At 40.5% G+C, this 19,667-nt stretch overlaps 1 protein-coding gene across 2 annotated transcripts in view; it reads right to left on the bottom strand.

Moving 5' to 3' along the window:
- ADAMTS2 (ADAM metallopeptidase with thrombospondin type 1 motif 2) overlaps positions 1-19,667 on the bottom strand; it is a 174,610-nt gene that overhangs the window by 70,016 nt on the left and 84,927 nt on the right. Inside the window, exon 1 of one of the 2 annotated variants that reach the window (XM_040078472.1) lies at positions 6,579-6,716. The exons of the other annotated variant lie outside the window; for it this stretch is intronic. Coding sequence (XP_039934406.1) covers positions 6,579-6,612 — 34 coding nt within the window. The 5' untranslated portion in view covers positions 6,613-6,716. Of the gene's footprint in view, positions 1-6,578; positions 6,717-19,667 lie in introns of those variants that run through there. 2 annotated transcript variants of the gene reach the window in all.

Genomic DNA, 19,667 nt, shown 5'->3' with positions numbered 1-19,667 from the left:
ATACTTACATGTAATAATGCTAAAATAAGAGAACTGTGTATTTTAACAAGGTAGAAAGGTGGGTGGAAGGATGAACAACTATCTTGATAGCTAACATTTCTACTAGAAATGTTTTTAAATTATGTCAATTAGAGAACTATCAGAAACAACAGAAAACTAGTATAATAAGTTTTTTTCAAACTCAGTTAAATTCTCTTTAAATGGTTTTAACCCAACTGGAAGCTAAGAGGACTAAACAAGTCAATGGATGTTACAGAAACAGTATATGCTGTTAAGGATAAAAGTAGACAGCTGTGCCATAGCTCCAAGTGGTTTCTGCCTCTGGAGCTGGAACGGTATTTAAAAACCATTTAGCCTCTAGCCTGTTACTTTTGCATAGTAACAAACTGAAACGTTAAATCCAACACCACAGAAAAAAAAAAAAAAAAAAAAAAAAAAAAAAAAAAAAAAAAAAAAAAAAAAAAAAAAAAAAAAAACACAAACAAACAAACAAACAAACAAACAAAAAAACAAACCACCCCCCAAAAAAACCCTTTCAAATTGCCTTAAAAAGCAGTTGCTAAAGTAACCAAGAAGTAAACTGAAAGCAATGCTGACTTACATAGTAAAGGCTTACAGTAATTAACACATTCTCCCTAAAACTGGTAAAAACACAGTCACTCCAGATCTGAGTTCCTGCAATGAGTTATGGGGTTTACCCAAATACTGGACTGGATTAGTTGACCTCTATCTCCTGTTTCCACCTGGTTAAGAATGGGCTAACCAAGCCACTCCTAGTTTACCTGATTGTAAAGATACCTGTGATCAGTCGAGCAATCACAGGGAAAAAAAAACAGAAATAAAAAAACCTTCCACAAAGCATCAGCTGCAACACCACAGTTTATGTTCCATTTTGGGAATCAAGAGGTAAAAAGATGTCCATGAGTATATTAATCTTCTTTATTCTTCCAAAACCCTAAACATTTAAGTAATAGATCAAACAAACTCTGATAATATTAATTATTAATGCATATTGTGCTAACAGAAGTAATAACATGGTTCCCTCATTTGAAGTCAGATTAGACTCCATCCACTTTCTGTTCTTGCTGAGCAAGAGAATTTCCTCAGTGTTTCAACATAGAAATCCTTTATATTTTCCCATTACTCCAAAAAGAAAAGTCTACAAAGATAAACAGTGAAGTTTAACATTAACTGAACTTACTTTAAAGGAATAAAGTGACACTTGTAGCAAAAGCCGGAGGGAAAAGTATTATTTTTTGGCAGCTGAAGAAGGTACATGTTGGGTGTCAGGGTCTCTCTCTTCAACAGATTATTGTTCCCCAAGAGCAACTTCCTACCTGTCTCCTCAGCAACACAAGTCCCACAAGCACAGTCTCCATCAGTTCACCTATTGTACCTTCTCAACCAGATCTGAGACCATAAATCAGTGCTGAAAAAGAATGTTTTTGAAAGTCATACAAAACAGCATTTACTTGTCCAACAACAGTGCTACTCAGTTATGAAATAAGACATGAAAGTACCACAGTCAATAAAGATTCCTCTTTGCTGTGGTGCCCTGGAAGCCCTCATGAGTCCTCAACAATTATTTTGGACTTGCAGGACTCTGAATGATCTCGTGCAGTGGGGGAGCTGGACATGTATTTATTGAAGCTGACACTAATCAATATCCATCACTTTCTCTCTGGTTTCAACTTTATTAGAAAAATGTATCAAGAGCTGCTACTGTCCCAGCGAGCCTCAGAAGAAAGCCGAGGGTTGATGGCATCCAGCTGCTCTCATTGCCTGGTTCTCCAGTCTCTCTCCCAGAGAGCTCCAGGCTGCCTTTCTATGCAAAGCTTTCCATTCGACCTTTCCTACATTTCTCTTAGGCTCATAGAATTTTAGTGTATTACTTTTTTGCTCTTTCAAATCTATTTCTGGCTAATCTTCTCTAAAATTTCTGAAGCATTCGGAAAGGTTTCTTACATTCTGGTTCTAATCCAAGGTGCCTTGGTTTCAAATACTGCAGTGCAGCTGGGCAACTCTTACATTTTGCTGAATAATTGGTTCACCAAAAACAAAGTCGTGATTGTTTTGAAATTATTTTCAAATCAAATCACAGGGGGGGTTTAGGGATTAAAAAAAATAAATAATGGAGTAAGGACTCACATTTCATTTTGGTGAACATATATTCCACAATATGAAAGCCCCCAACCAGATCAGGCTACAGCAGAGAGGAGGACACGGAATCATAGAATAGATTTGGACACAAAGAACTTTCAAATTTCATCTAGTTCAACCCCCCTGCGATGGGCAGAAACATCATCAATTAGAATCCTCTCAGAAAACCTCATCCAGACTGACCTTGAGTTGTTTCCCACTTCTCTGGGACACTCAGCCTTGCCAGCACAGGGGTGTTCATCTTCCAGTGACAAGAGCCAGCTCTGCCCTGTGAGGCTCCAAGCATGGCAAAGTTAGTCCATGCCTTGGGTCTTGAAGGTATAACGTGAATTAAAGGAGTTTGTTCACAGAAAGAAGCAGAGGGCTGCACCTTGCCAAAGGACTGGAGCCTTTGGGAATTCAACTGGGAATATGAGGGAGATCCTCAACCTTCCCAGTGAGAGCCGGATTATTTTTTATAGAGAATGCCTCACTTTAAGCTTTGAGCTTTTAGTCTTGGCCTTGACTTCTTGACCATTTGAATGGGAGATTGTTCTCTGACTTTAGCAATGGATCTTAGCCTGGCTAAAAATCAGAAAACACCAATTCTGACCTACCAGCTTGTGGAGGGAGGGGAGAGGGGGCAAACCCACACCAAACAAACCCAACTGCAAAGGAAAAAAATTACTATATGAAAAGAGGGGAAACAAAGCAGCTTGTGAAGGGAAAAACCTTTATAGGTTTTTTATTTTTTTTTCCCTTACAAAGTGAGAGTGTCAAACTGTGCTATGAAATTAGTGCAGCAGCCACTGCCCATTGCATGGGTTTTAGCTGTCTCTTCTGACCAAAGGTCAGCTCCGCAGTGAGGTTTTTATGTTTGGGGGAAATAAATATTCTTGGACAATTCCACTAAAATGATGGTTTAAAAAATAATCTGGAAAGCCAAGCAAGGCTGTGGGAGACAAAAGAGAACACCAGTATTTGGATCACCTAAAGTACAAGGAAAGTCAGCAAAGAACAAATTGTTTGAAGCATTAACCTACCAGGATTATATCCTAACGTCACAAATTTCAGATCCATTTGAAGTCTCACAACAGAGAAACTAAAGCAACCGATTGAACTTCCTTGTGAAAAGATTTTTAAAAACCCAAAACCTATAGAGTACAGCATGTGGTCTGGCCCATACGTCCCGAATTCACCCAGGGAAACCAGCTCCTCTTGCAGACATTAGTTGCCATTAGTCAGGGAAAACAGAGGGTGAAAACCTGCAAAAGCAGCTCCTGTCTCTTTGTTTCCCAGCCTTCCGTGCCTGGATCTAGCTCAATCCAGACATCACTTCTAGCTATCAATGTAAGCAAGGCCAAAACATGCCCAGGGGCCTGTGAGCAACATCCTGCCCCGCTGGTATCAGCACCTTAATTTCAACAGGGACATGTTTCCACCTTCTCTCTCTTTGCAACTCAGAATAATCTCAAGAAAACCAAACCCCTTCCCCAAAGACAAGTCATGGCAAATTTCCAGCAGGTTCTGTAGATAACAATCTGAGCAAGGAAAGGTTCGTGCCAAAAAGCATGTATGAGAGGGAAGAAGGGCTGTTTAGGTTTGGAGAGAAGATTGCTTTGTTTGGCAGCTACCTGTAGAGTATGACCGTGGAGCCAGAGGGTTTTGGGAAGAGGCATTTTAATGTGCTTTCAAGTGCTGGACCACTGATGGAAACACTGGTGAAGAACTTCAAGAAGCGAGGCTGAAAGGGCCAAACTGAGTCATTTAATGTACATGGGGCCACCACAGCTCAGCTGGCACCAGCACAGCCTTCCTCCTACCCCTGCCTTCCTGACACAAGTTAGCTTGGAATAATGCCCGTGTAAGTAACAGCAACTCTCAGCGTTTGAACTTTGCCCAGATTTACAGACGCATGGGAAAGCAAGAGGCCAAGGCAAGAGTAGACACCCCAGGAGCTCCCCAGTTCTTCCCCTTGGCACCTTGTGAGGAAAGGGAAGCGAAAGAGGCTGGCAAGACACATCCAGGGACTGAACTTGTACCAGGGCAGGTAACACAGGCTGGGCACTTGCACCAGGCTTTGAACTGCTGCCCTGGCACCACGCACGTGGCTGCTGTTACAGCTCCTGCCAAATCTGCTCCCACTGGAAATCCTGCAGGGCAGGGAGCGTGCCTCATCAGTGCTGCTATTTCCAGCCCAGGCTGGGCATTCTGTATAACCATCATGTAAAGCAGCTGATAGCAACAGGCCATTTTCTCCCTGGAGCCAAATGCTTTCCAAAACTTCTGTAAATCTCTTAACATGAAGCTACCACAGGTCCATAATTATGGATGTAGCAGAAGGAGTAGACAAGCTGGATTAGGCTTCCAATTGCATGTCTAATTTATGTACAACTGTAGCAATTATAGATGCAAATTAAATAACTGTGCAGAAAATGGGTTTTATTAGCCATAACTAAAACCCAATAAAACTCAGTAACTCATGCACATCTCTGTACTATGCCTCTCCAGAATGTCAATTGGAAATGTGAGAAAAGACCAGGATTTTCTATTTCCTAATCTGAACAAAAGAAAAAAAAAAAAGTATGAACTGTCAGAGCATGTCTTTCTACCACAACAAAACAAACAGGAGACAAAATCAGCAATTTCAGAGCAACACATTGTTTTACAGGCAGCAGCTCTATACAGCTTTTAAACACATTATTTATACTCAGTCTTTCATGCCTGACATGACTGAGAAAAGTCTCATCTAATAAAACGATATGCTAAATGTAATTCAGTTGCACAAGAGGCCCATTCTGACTGCTGGCGGGTTGGGATTTAAAAGTTTAAACTCTAAGCTGAGGAACACCATGATTAACTTTGCAGGCCTGCTGAGATTTGGGAAAGTGGGAGCTTCTTAGCATCACATCAACTGGGTCCAGGGCTGTGAAAAGCCTCTCTGTATGTTTTAATGCTGCAACCTCTCAAATCTTCTGTCATTCAGACTTAGCATGAGAGCTGTCATGTCTAAGGAGCCAGCATTTACCTGTCAATTTGTTTAAAAGCAATAAAAAAATTGTTCCCATTAAATCAAGGTTAATCTTCCTGCACAGTTCTTACACAATTCCCTGTTATGTGTGATTAAAACTACTCCATATATATATAACACAAACACCTGGATAAAAGTTTATGTATACCAGAATGTGTCAGCACTGTTGGTTTGCATCATTCCTTGTTTTGCAGGGGATAGGAAATTTTCCTGGCTGGCTGCATTACACACATGGAAGTCGGTCACTGGGAATGACCACTGGCCTCAGGAATCCAGGGGTGCTCCTGTAGAGCCACCTATACACTGCAGGTCAGAGCAGACCAAAAATGCACAGCCAGGATCCCCACCTACAGCAGGGATAATTCCCACACGCATCCATCCTTCCCCATTCAGCTGCAGGCGGAGGTTTGGAAAGTCTCTGTTCTCCCAGGACACACATCCCAGGTGGGGTGGGATCACCAGGTCCCTTCCCCAGGGTGCTCTGGCAGCCACAGGCAGGGCCAGGAGGAGACACAAACACCCAGTTCCTGGTGGGGACAGGCAGCAGACACTAGGAGTGGAGCAGGCAGAGTGCCATGATCCCTCGGTCCCCTTGCTCCCAGACTCCCCTGAACGTGGCTTCCACTGGCACCCTCTTCTCCCACAGATATCCATGGAGGGAGATATCCCTCCACGTCCTCAGCTGTCCCACTCCATGATGGATCACTTCCAACACATCTTCTCCAGCAGACACAGGTGGCATTTAGCACAGAAGATTAGCAGGAACCTTGTTATTCCAATGCCACTTCCCAAGGGACCTGGTCCTGAATTCAGTGTCCTAGCAGTCATGAGCCTCTCCTGCCAGGCCACAGCATGGACACTCATTCTGGATGCAGAAACTGCCTTCAAAATTTAAATATACCACAAGCACTGACTTGCCTTTATCTCTTGTGGCAGTTATATCCTCAAACAACTCCAGCAAATTACTTAAACATGACTTCCCTTGCCTGAATGTCTGCCAGGTAGTCTTAATTAAACTGTGCATTCCCACATACACTCTCCACAACACCCTAAGGGAGGTTTCCAAGATCTCCTCATTTTGTATATTCCCTTGAATCATCTATCATTAAACAGCAATAATGATAAGCAAAATGAAAAAGGCAAGAATAGTTCTGTATCCGCAGAAAAATAATGCACCAAAAATAACCAACTAGAAATCAGTTATTAGACGGGTCATCATGCCTCTCCCAAACACAGAATCTGAGATGCTGAGCACTTCCCTAAAGCTACTGAAGAATAAAGTTTTCAAACCTCATGGTAATGAACATGGAGTAAAATCCATGTACAGGTTCAGATCAGGTCTTACCATAAGAAGGATAATCTAAGTTGCTAAAAGAGTTGAAAGACCAGAAATACTGATTTTTCTTACCATTCAAGTAGGAGAAGGATTTACATGGAATCATCTTCAGCTTTCTTAACCAAGAGATTCATATCAAAGGCATTATCATTTGATAATTAATTTTTTATGCTGCATTTATAGATGCAGATGTTACAGATTCCATTAAAACCTTTAAAAACCCTAACCCTCAGTAAGCCCACTGCTTTCCCAAACCTGCTCCCTTCTCTTAAATCAATGTTAGATCTGCAGGAGCATCCTGAGGCCACCAACTGCAATCAGCTCTGCAATAGAGCCAAGGGCAGGCAGGGCTCAGCACAGCCAGCCTTGGCACTCCAAGCTAACACCTTCTCTTCAGGGTGAACTGCTCTGGAAATGGAGGTTTCATAACACTGGGAACAGCCAAAGGTCAGAGAATGAACCACACTCTATAAATCCGCAGCTGACAGTCACATCAGTGGGGCTGTAGCACAACGGGAGCAGCATCCTGGGCCCCAGGAGCCTGTGACAGAGTGTATGACATCCAGAGAAGGTGAGTAAGGTAATGTAAGGCACAGGTTTACTAATCTCATCGAGGAAAAAAAAAAAAAAAATCAGTTTAAGGAGATTTAGGGTTTACACTTATCCCATGCCTGATTTAAAAAGATATTTTAAGGTATCATGCATTTGTTTCTAGATGTATTTTGTAGCTGACCCATTTCTCTTCATAATTAATTGGGGTTTTATTTTACTCCAGAATCAAGATACATGGGGAAAAATGACCTGGGTTGCATCTGGACTGACGTAACAAGGTTACACAAATTCTGCGTACAAGGCCATAGTTGCTGATGAGAGGAGGAGGAGAGAAATCACCTTGATTTTGTGACCCAAGTTTCACTTCCCATAGGTCAGCACTCAAAGAAATGCTCTGTTTCCAACAGTACAATGAAATCTGGCAGCATTTCACAGCAATGCATATGGAAGTTCACAATGTCATCTCTGCAAAGTCATCTTTCAGAAGAGAAGTACACCCACAGCTGCACCGTGCCATCAAAAATTCCTCCATTGCAACCTAGACCAGATTATGTCAGGCACACAAAAACACAGCTGGGATTTTACAGTAGGAGCTGAATATTAAAAAAAAATCAAAAAAAAACCAACCCCCTCCCCCAAAAAAAAACCAAACCAAACAAACAAACAAAAAAACAACCATCTCCCAACAACCTTTTAATTAAAACCAATGTTTTAATAACTCAAGGAACTACCTCCTCCTACACCTGCTGCTGTTGGTCAATTGGCTGAGGACACTGATATGAGGTAGAGGGTGAGGATGTTGGGAAAGGCGATGACGCAAATAATGGAAAAATGGGAGGAAGTTACACACATTGACAAACTTTGCCTTCTTAAAACAGATGAAAAAACCAGGAGATACGGAGCAAAGGATCTAAGAGGAGGAGAGTTACAGTCATTCACGGTGCTCTAGAGAACAGAAAACTCTGTATGAGATAAATGACTTGTACCACAGGAAATACACGGGTACATCCATTTCGGATTTGGACCTTGTATGTGCAACTGGTGTGAAACCACAGACAAGACTCACTATTGACACCCGTGGTTTGTGGGCTGAGTTTCCAGTACAGGGACAGGATGCAGACTCACTGCAGCCAGCAGACCTGACGGGATCGTCTGGCATCATGGGAGACATCATTTTCTTGCATTGCATACAGCGCGTCTCTGTTAAAAATTAATGAAGACTCGAGTGCAGCTATCAATAAAGATGGACAAAAGTGAATACTGTGTGCAGGAGGTCTCTGTGCAGCTGAGGAGAAGAGTCACTTTCAGGCTCGCAGCAGAACACCGCACACAGGTACTTTGCTAGTGCAGTGTCCCCAGGAGTCAGCACATCGCCAGATGCCATCGATCTGTGCCAGGTTATGCAAGGTCTAGAGCACCCTGCCTAGAGAAACTTGACAAAGTAGAGATCCCTTTAGTACTTAACTGGAGATTTGTTAAGATTCACTTAATCTGTCCTCTTAAAGTACATTTTAAAAAGCAAAATTAATCAATAACTCCACCATTAAATTGCATTACTTTGCATAAGTAATTTGGGACAATACATTAAGTAAATGAACGAATAATCCTTGAAATCTACATTCAGTAGGACAACAGCTTTAATAGCAAATCTCTGCTGGAAGGAAAACCAGCTATTCAGACGACTAAATCTACAAGGCAATTTAGGAAAACAAAAAACCAATCAGTTTCATATTGGAAGCAAGTGGATTAACTTTAACAGACATCAGTGTAGCATTTTATAGTTATTACAATTTTTTTGACAACATAAATCTCTAATTTCAGCAGAGTAGGTGAAGCCTTAAGAACAAAGAACTCATTGATTCAATATGTCTGTGCAGTTTAATTCTGAGAAATCGATCATCATGCATTTCCTCCAACACTTTTTTTTGTAGCATCCTCCTAAAAAATTTATTATCATTGCTAAAATAAAAACGGTGATTCCACCACTTGCAGCCCTAGTAAATCATAGTTTAATGCTGCATGGCTGCCCTGCTTCTATAAAGGGATAGCTCAGTTTATTATAAAAAAAAAAATTATTAAATGTTTCTCATTGGTGTTTATAATTGGTTGCTATTATTTTAAGAAATCTGTTTTCTTTGACTATATTTCCCTTGTCCCACCTATGTCGTGTCAAGTTCTTGGAATCACCTCTAAGGGAAAGGGTCATTTTTGGTTTATGAAATATCCCCAGGCAAAAGCCAGAAGCTATAAACATGAATTTTTCATTATATTAATTGTCCTAGTTTAACTATGCTACATGACTCTTCAAGATAACTGATACAGAATTTTAATTGTGTGTGAAATATTCAGTCTTCATAAGCCTCCTTCCTAACCTTTTTTATACTGGAGGGAACTTCTGCCAACAAACACTGCCTCTTAGCTAATGCTCAACTTTCTCTGTAATTCAGTTTCCTGACCTTTTATTTTGACATTTTCACCTCATATATTAATTTCTGCCTGTACTGAATACTGCAGCATTATAATTACTTACATATAAACCTTTCATCACATCTTTCTTTCGATTTTGTTAGAAAATTCTGTATATCAAATAACAGCAAATTTCACTATAATCAGCTGGCCTTTCAGCAGAACAGGGAGATGGGAACAGGAGGAGATGATCCCACCTAAGAGCTTTTGTGCCTCCAAGCCTGGGTCAGAAGAGTTTTCTACTTTGAAAGAGCAACACAGAGCACCCAAAAGAGAAGAACCAGCCTTTCCAGACCTCCCACAGGCCCTGTGGATGTGTCCTCAGCCTTGTCCTTGCTCAGATTTAGGGCTGCAATAAATTAAGCAGGACACTGAGCACCCTTCCAAGCACGTCCCAGGAACCCCCACTGCCTCATTCAACCTTCAGACAAGCTTGAGGATTACCCTTCTCATCCTGCTCCCTCCATTAATGGGCATTACTGGTGATCTAAACCACATTTTCCAGTGAGTTTATTTCCCATACATTAAAAATAAATAAATGCATAAATGAAATTGCAGGTTTTATTGCATATTTCTGACTATGGAACATTCACACACCATTGTGGCACACCCAAGTAGTCACATTCCATAAGTGTTTATCTCACCTGGTTTCCACACTAGAAACAAGGAAAGTGCACAAGGCGTGGTTCAGGTGATCAGCTTTAGCAAGATGCTGTCCACTGGACCTGACACCTCCTAAACCCAGCCCGGTGACCCTCCTGAGGCTCCTCCACAGCAAAGAGCACAGAGCAAACAGATCTTTGCGCCTCCCTGTAGGGTTCACACGTCCCCAAGAGAGCCTGCCCTGCCTCACCCCATGAGAGGAGACCTGTCCAGCTGGCAACAGGCACAGGGTTTAGCAGCTGTTCTCCATGGTATTTCTGACTCTTCAGGGTACAGAGGTGATTCTCCAAACTGTCGGGGTGACTGCAATATCCCACAGTGACTTCCACACACCCTCATGGATTTCTTCCCTCCTCTATCTTGCAGGCTCCTCTTCCCAGCACAGTGTTTCAAGCATCTTTCCAGGGACAGGCATGTTGGGATGTTGGGATAATAACCCATGAAAAGCAAGAGCAGTATTTAATTTCTCAAAACCCCAGCCTAACCTTTTTCTACTTCTGTTCCATCAAATATCACAAAAAGCATTTAAATTCATTCCCCAGCAGCTGCCTTCAGAAAGCGTCTTGGATGTGACTGCTTTAAATACAATTCCAGACTTTTTTAGATTTTTCATCTTTCAGTTGCACTGAAGGAATTGTAGGACCTTCACAGCTGTCACAAATTTTTGATACGTAGACAGAAGAGATTTTCAAATAACGTGTGCAAGCAGCACAGATGTTCTTACATTGTTCTTCCAGCTTCCATTCAGCCAAGGCCCTTAGTTCTGTTATTTACCATGGAGACCAGCGAAAAACTAATCCAAATATGTGGGTGAATTGAAGTAACCTTGTCAATAGTTCTGAGAAGTGGGTATGTGCTCAGCTGAGCAAGAGAGACAGAAAAATGTGCCAAAGCCATTTCAACTATCACGCAGCGTGAGCTGCAGGCACACTGGAACTTGTGCATCGGTGGAAAATCTCCACAATTCTGCTATCCAGCCTTTTATTTTACTAGTTAATAAAGATATAACTCAAAATGTTTGCAGAGAGGAACAGCCTATCCTTAATGTAGAGGTCTAAGTCATCTTCTAGTATCCTGAACATTAAACAGACTGAGATTCTGGTGAGATACTTAATGTGCAGGATAAAATGGCACACACAGAAAAAGAAAGGTGCAACAGATTATATTTGTGCTGCCATATATTAAATACATTTTCTGGAGTAGAAAAGCATTTGGGAACAACACCACAGATGCTATTGGGCTGCTCAGCCTTTCCTATAAAGCATTTCATGTTTTTCTTCCTTCCCCTTATGAAGGTCCCATCTTGCAGCAGACAGTTTAGTGGTGGTTCAAACCTCCACTCCAAAATGTGAAAGCAAATTTTCAACTCCAGATAATAATGAGAGATTTTCCCACGAACTAAGAGCACCACAGTTTCATCCTAATCTTTGCAAGATAACCAAAATGTAACTAAGAACATAAGCATTACTAAGCAGACATCATCTGTGCCAGAGATAATCCTGTCACTGAGAGGACTGTGAGGTATTTATCCTGTATTTTTGCTTTCCAAGACCACCAGAGCAGTGTTTTGTTAGTACCCTTGGAGATATCATTAGCTCAACCAACATGCAGCTTCACTAGTCTCAAAATCAAAAGAGAAGTCAGCCCAAAATCCCAACCACAGTTTTCACTTCTAACTTGCTAGGAAGAAGGAGAGGGCTCACAATCATTGTCCCACTACATTTTAAATACCATTTCAAATCTCTCTGAGCAGATTGTTTCAAAGCTTCATCCCAGCTCACCACAGAGTGATGCTCTTGTGGAACTCCTGGTAATGGGAAAATAGCAGGCAACACAATGGCTATTTATCAGAGCACATTGTAGGAGAGAAGTCTGTGCCCATAAAAGCACAGCCAGGTCCCTTGGGCCTGTCCAGACACCAGCACTGCTATTTAATCGCTGGAAGCTGGAGGAACATTCAGAATCCTGGAATGCAAGTCAGTAAATTGAACAAGTGAAGTTTCTTTCTTCTTTAACCCGTTCCAAGGAGTTTTCAGCAAAATTCTTAAACCCAGACAGTATGGATGCTTTATGCCCAACACAACCAAATTGTAAGAAACTTTCCCAGGCTTGGCAAAGGGAGAATGAAGTTAGTAGTATTGTGGTTTGCTTTGTGTGTTCAGTGAGTACCTGCACAGTCTGGGAGATGTTTCAGATAGCTCCAGCCATGTTCTTGTGAAGAATATAGTATATCCTGCCTGAAGTTACACAACTTAATCACTAAGAATAGCATCCTGCCCTGAGAACATAGATGCAAATTTATTTTTTAACATAAAATTTTAAGTTAAAGAAAAAAAAAATCATTCTTCCTTTATATTTTTTGGGTCTTGTCAGATTTCTTTGGCTGAAATCTCAATGTTGGATATATCTCTTTTTTGTTACTCCTAATTTAGGGATAATTTCATCATCTAAAATGTATCATCATTTTAGGTTACTCTCAATTATAATTTCAATATACATACTCATTTTTGGCAATATGCTATTACCAATTAAAAATTACTCTGATTCTTTTCTATCAAGGTTAGGAGTACCTGAAGGCAGATAAATTGGTGTTAAGGAAAACAAAGGTTAAACTTATCAAACTTATAATGTAGAAAGATGCTGTCTGCATGGCTATTCAGACACTATTTAAAACCACGAATATATCCTGTGCTATCTCAAACCCATATATTAACTAAAAATTTACCCAGTAATAACATAAAAATTTGTTTTATTTAGTGTAGGAATGGCCCCCAGTTAAGTGCAGAAGCAGAGATGTATTCTGCAGTGAGGGTAACGAGCCCTGGGAGAGGCACACACAGAGCCAGCACCATAAAGCAAAACTGTCTGCAAGAAAGTTTGTTAATCTCTGCTATGGGACATTTCCATTAAAACATGTTTCATAAAGCCACAGGTTCGTTCTGCCAAATCCAGGCAGTGAGACCGACTCGTCAGCAAGCAGAGCCATGGAAGACCTCAGTCTCTGTTTAATGAGCATTTCAACAAAACCTGCATTTACCCAATGACCAACAGCAATTCATGTTCTGCACCATTTCCCACGTCAGATACCTGAATCCAAACCTATGTGCCCACAAACTTTTCTTTAGTCTGCTATACAAACAAGGGATAAATTCTTCTAAAACGTGAGTACTCATGTAGCAGTTAGAGCATTCCAAAAGCAACTGGATTTTATGTTCATAATAATATTCAAAAATATCTTTAACGCTGCCTTTACAGTAGGACATAGCATACATTTAAGAGAATAAATTGAGATAAGGATAAACAAGACACAAAAGAAGGCTAAAGCCGCTTATTACAAATACACAAAAGAAATATCACTACAACATCTTGAAGTGATAGATTGCTTTTCTTTTAGCAGACCCCAAAGGTCAGTCGATTTGAATGACTTTGGAAAAAAGGAACATTAAGTCTGAAGCTGAAAATCCACTGCAGAGAATGTCTAGACAGCCAGTCTTGAATCTCACTCCTAAATCAACTGAGCTGCAGCTCAGCTGTCCCTGCCATGTTGTCATGCTGGGTGAAAGAAAAGTCTTGGTGGGGAGCAGTCCCCAAAACCAGAATGGTGATCTCTGAGGGCCTGGGATGCTACCCTGAGAGCAGGGGACAGCCCATCCCACCCTGCACAGAGGTGCTCTGAGTGAACGGTACCGGATCAGGGCGGGTTTTTAAGGAATCAGAAATGTTCTGCCTGAGCTTCCAGGTGGATTTAACAACTGCATCTGCAGCAGCAGCACCAGGAGCAGCAGCCGACTTTTTTATCTACAGTTCTCGAAACACTTACAAAAGAGACTTCTATTGTTACACCGTGATTCTGAGAGGCAAAATGCAGCTCTGGGAAGGGAGATGACTGATGGAGAGCAGACATCCTAGCCCAGTGCCACCACGACATCCCACCTGCATCCCTTTGCTCTCTGGAGGTGCCCACCAGATATTCTGCACCTATAATAACAGCAAATCTTCCAACTCTTATTCTGTTCAGGTATACTCGGACCAAAGGCATAAGAAAATTCAACATCATCAGAAGTTTAGCCTCTGTTTTCCCCACAGAAATGAATATAAAACTCCTTTCACTTCACTAATTTCTGATCCCACTGTCTGTCTGGATCTCCTTCAAAGACTCAGTTACAACATTGGGTTGTATTTTGTACACCAGAGGGTAAAAGCTGTAAATTGATTCACTTTGGGTGCTGTCTTCTTCAAATATAATTTATCAGACTCAGCTCACTGTGAGGGATATTATGCAGGGGAGGAAGAGTGATAAATGCCATTAATGACTGGCCTGAGAACACGCAGGATGGAGCAGCGGGATAATGAATAGTGGGGGACTCCTACCTCCTGGTCATGGCTGAAGATCATTAGACAAAGATATTGTTTTATGCTACAACAGGTTCAGACACACTCCATTCTTTTGTTTAATCCATGGAAAATAGATTTAACTGAGAAACAGATCCGCAGTAATTTAAAAATAAGAGAGCAATTTCTTTTTTTCTGCCTTTTTAAAAAATTTCTCTCATTTATTCCTTTGCTTATTCTCCCTCCACTCCCACCCCAAACATCATTTTTTGTTGTTTTGGTTTTATTTCCCCCAGAGAGAGACTGAAAGAAGTCATATCGTCATGACTGGCCTTAATCTTTGCCAGTCCTTGGTCTGACTCTCTCTAATTTCAGAAAAGATCCTGGAGCTAATAACCAGTTAAACCACAGCAGAAAGCCACCTGGACAATATATTGTGAAAAGAATTAAACAGCAATTTTTTTATTTTTTTTTTTTCCCTAAGGAGCCAGAAATTGCAAATTATTTTGAGCAGTCTGATGGCTTTGGGATTCATGGGGTGGGATTTATGAATTTGGTAGCAACTGCATGCAAATATCAGTAATTTCATATAGCCATTCCACTGAGGAGAAAAATAAAATAAAAAAAAATCTTAAAGAATAAACGGGAGAAAGAAACTAAGGGGTGGTGCAGAAATGGAAATGTCAGAGAATGTCGCAGGCAGAGGGTAGGTCTGGGAATTACAGATCCAGAGCAAATCTGCTGGAGATGTTAAGAGCTGGCAAAAGATCAAAGTGATAAGAAGCAGGAATGGAAATAACCTTTAATTCTGTGCCTATAAGAGGATGTCAAGAAAACATTGCAGCAGAGGCCAGCCAAGGTAACATGGAAAGGGGCCTAGTCATCCGCTGGGAGCTCCGCTCATCTCGGTCCAAACCTACGGCTTTTGTCCCACTTTAAAAACATTCTGCTAAAAACAAAGCACAGAAAAGCTCTGAAACAAAGCTGAAGTACTTTGGCGGTATTTAGTAAACCAAGGCTATAACTGCAGTTTTGTAACTCCTTGGACATCCCAGCTCTGTGAAGCTGCATTTTCACTCCTCCTCTTCCAGACATGGAGATGAGGTAATTCCACTGCCCATAAGTGCCATTTGTGGCACCATGTTTAATTAGGTGACAGAGCAGAGACAAAAATGAAAAATGGGCCTTTGTTCCCCTTTCTGGAGACACTTGGATACCCACTGTACCCTGCCCTGAATGACTACTCTGTGCTTACTAAGACAAGTAATGAGCAGATGTCTTCTCATTGGAAATCTCATCACTACTCCTTTGCTCCAGAGCAGGTGCAACCTGCCCAGGTGTTCCCAGTGCAGGTCCTACTGCCCAAATCCCCTTCTTGGGGACACACAAGCTCAGGCAAACCCTTATCTACTTGCCCCCAAAGCTTTGCTGGAGCACTCTCTAAACTTGAGTTAAGATTTTCCTGAATTGAGAAGAGTGTGTGTCATCCCTGATACAAACATGTTTTTGTCTTTTGAACACCTGTTTATACCTTCCTCACCCTCATCCCAAAGTGCCAAAACACTGCCAGGAAAGGGTTGAGGATATTACAGCTTGTTCCCAATCTAAAAATGCCAGAGAGATCTTAAGTTTACCAGAGTAACAGAACCAGATTTGCACAACTTGAGATGTTTAAAAAACTTGGCTAAACCTGGAGAACTGCTCAGCTTTTGAGCAGCATCCGAATTGAACCACAGGGAAAAACTGAGGTTCGTTCATCACTAATTAAGGGCTTAACTGACATTACCAATGCTTAGCATATGTTCCTCCCTATTAGCTTCCAAGAACAACAACAGGCATGCAAGATTATTTTGAGCCGGAGTTGAAATAAGGTGAAACATACCTTAGGCCAACAAAGTTTTCCAGAAGGAACAAACATTTTGTTTACTCTGAAGTCAATTCTTAGACACAAAGTATTTACTCAACTTCAGCAAACACGGCCACAGATCAGCCCCATTTCCAGCAAACCGAAGTCAACTTGATTCTTAGTTCTTCATTTCAGCAATTTCAGTTTGCTCATGTAAACGTGAGGTAGTGATAAACTATATCATATTAATGCTCATTACATTAATTTAGCACATTTTTTGAAGATGCAAAGTTTTTTCCATGGATAGTTGTACAGATGCTCCTGATTACAACAGGGTTGATATCTTGTGTGTCTGCATGATATTTTCTCTAATGCACATGGATACAATATCCAACATACAATATGTGCAATATATATTTGTGATGGGAACTACCTACACTGAACACTATCAAAGACCTCAAAAGGGCTAAAGTGAGGCTCTGTGAAGCACAGAACTTGCTCCATGGGAGAAGCTTAATCCTAAAATTAATTTCGTCCCATTTATGATTTCAAACTACACAGTGCTCACTAACATCCTTATCTGCAGGCACATATGGAGTTCCAGAAAACTTGCTATGATGCTTTTATATTTAAAAGTTTATACAGTCAGGCTTGGATGTCATTATTCATGAGCAAATAAAATTTCAAAACTGTAAGGCACTGTGGAAAATGTCAAAGGCAGTTCATCTCATTTTCATGTAAGTTTTACTCTCATCATTTCATCAACATCATTTAATGGTATTGTCTGCTATACAGGGGGGAAAATATCACTTCTATTTTTAAAATGGAACACTCAGTTAATGAAGCAGCATATTTCTTTATTACATTTTAAAAATCAATCTGGCTTTTACTAAAGCCCGCAGAAAATTCCATTGATTCTACTGGGAAATGGGTCAGGCCTTCAAATATAGGCCAAAACAATAAGGTTTCCTGCAAATATAGAATAGGTTATACGATTGAAAGGCCTAAAATCATCACATCCCAGCTCTCCTACAAATACTGGGTGGAGGGATAGGAGGTTTCTCCCATTTGGCTCTGGGTAACTCAGTTCAGTGCAAGGGGAAGGGCTCACCCAGTGGCTTTTGCAAAACAACCCAGATTTGGCACATGCACCTGAACAGAAAGCAAGAGGAAACATTGTAATTTTCTTCGGTGATCAAAATTTTCATCATTGAAAGGTGCTGCCATTTATTTTTCTGTGTGCTGTCACATGACAGTTTAATACTTTAGGGCTGAACTCCTGCCAGCTCTCCCTTCCTACCATCACTGGTAGCATTTGCTAGAAAACCAGTATCACTAGCTTAAATAAACAGCTGGCAGCAGGCAGATTTCCACCCACTGTGAAAAGGTCAGATGCATCCCAGACTATTTTTAGTGTGTATTTAGGGCCCATTCAGGCTTGATTTATGCCTTCTTTTAATTCAGAGAGTTAAGAATAGTATAAAGTTGCAGTACTGTAAAACTCGTTAAGGCGACATCTAAATGGAAACCTAATGACTTTCCACTGACCCAAGATTGATTTCAGTATGATTAGCAACAGAAATTAAAATTCATATTCTTGTAATGAAGGATAGTTGATTTCATCATTATGTTAGAATTTAGTCTTAAACCAATTATATTTTTAAAGCATTGTTAGTGTTTTACACTGTCTGGTGAAGTAGTTTTATCTATCAAAACCCAAACACATTATTATCTCAATAATTGGGATGTTCTCAGGCTACAAACGCTTTTTGGTGCCTAAAATGCCTTCAGTAAGCCTGACTCCTCAAGCAAGCATGGATCAGCAATTTTTGAAAACAAGGCTTTTGCAAAAGTATAAAAATTGTAACTTAGTGGGTACCTTCAAAAATGTAGGTCACCTGTTAAACTCAGTGGAAAAATAACCAGGATGCCTGTTCTCTTCAAGCTATCCAAACTGGCTATAAAATTTGATTTCCTTTCTATAGATTGCCAAAGTCAACTGTCTGTATAAGAGATGCTCAGTTTTCATGTTGCTTCTATGTGGAGAGATGATCTGCTAAGAACGGATGGACTCTACCACAAATACATCCAGGGCAGAGCCCTTCATGAGAAGTGCTGTGAAGGGGCTTTCAGCAAGATTTCAGGGGCTGAGGGGAGTGTTTGTGAACAATGTCCTGCCTCTCATCAGGGCCAAAAAGATCAACTAGGAAACCTCTTTTTCTATTGAGGCATAAGAAAGTTAAATTCCTATCAATCACATTAAAAACTAATGTAGAAGAGGAAAAAAAAAATCTTAGTGTACTCTGTAATGGGGAAGTTGGAGAAAGATTAGGATTCAGATTTAGTCCTTGAATAACGACTGTCACACTAAGAATTTAACAGTCACAAGTGACCATAATGAAGAGAACCAAAGCAGTTATTTACTACTTCTGGTCATCAGTTTGTGCCTTTATCTCTCCCTGAAGATGATAGATAGATAGATAGATAGATAGATAGATAGATAGATAGATAGATAGATAGATAGATAGACAGACAGACAGGAAAGAGTCTTTCACATACCCAGAGCAATAAATGCCAACAAACTAAAAATCTGTCACTGGAAACTTTACCTGTCTCCCAGAAACGGTAATTGCTTTCTTAGTATCACTAATGAACTGAATCTCTGTAACCTACATTCAAGCTGTCAAATCTTGCATCCCACTAAGAGTCACAAAAGCCAACATATCTCCTTGCTCTGCATAAAACATACACTATTTTCACTAATTAAACTGTGGAATATAGAGGCAATTTAACTGTCTTTTCATTTCTTAGACATATGCTGCTTTACTTGAAAATATTTTTTAACTGAAAAATCTAGGTTAACTTTGGAAAAACGACCATGAGAGCAGGTTGGTAAATTTACATGATGGAATGTAGACTAGATTTTAAAATAAAATAGAATTTCTAGCAATGAACAAAAAATGTTATTTATTAAATTTTGTTTTCCCATATCCACATGAAGCATAGCTGTACTGCTCTCCCATCCTGCCAAACATCCTTCTACCACTTCTACCACATCTTTACAGATAAATACAAGAAATATTTGGAAAGGCACCTTCTTGCCCATATGATTTCTAAGAATTCCTCAATATTAGTTCTGTGAATTAAGAAAGAAGCTGAAACTTTTTAACTCAGCAAATGAGATGGGGTGGTATTCCTTTCAGGACGGTAATCATTTCTGCTTGATTTCTGTCTTTTTGCTACATCTGCAGCCTTTGCTCAGTAGCTCCAGGAAATTTGCCTTTAAGGTGAAATCCTGCACA

Source organism: Hirundo rustica, chromosome 14, assembly GCF_015227805.2.
Source record: "Hirundo rustica isolate bHirRus1 chromosome 14, bHirRus1.pri.v3, whole genome shotgun sequence".
Taxonomy (NCBI): Eukaryota; Metazoa; Chordata; class Aves; order Passeriformes; family Hirundinidae; genus Hirundo; species Hirundo rustica.
This window is presented reverse-complemented; position numbering and strand designations above follow the sequence as displayed.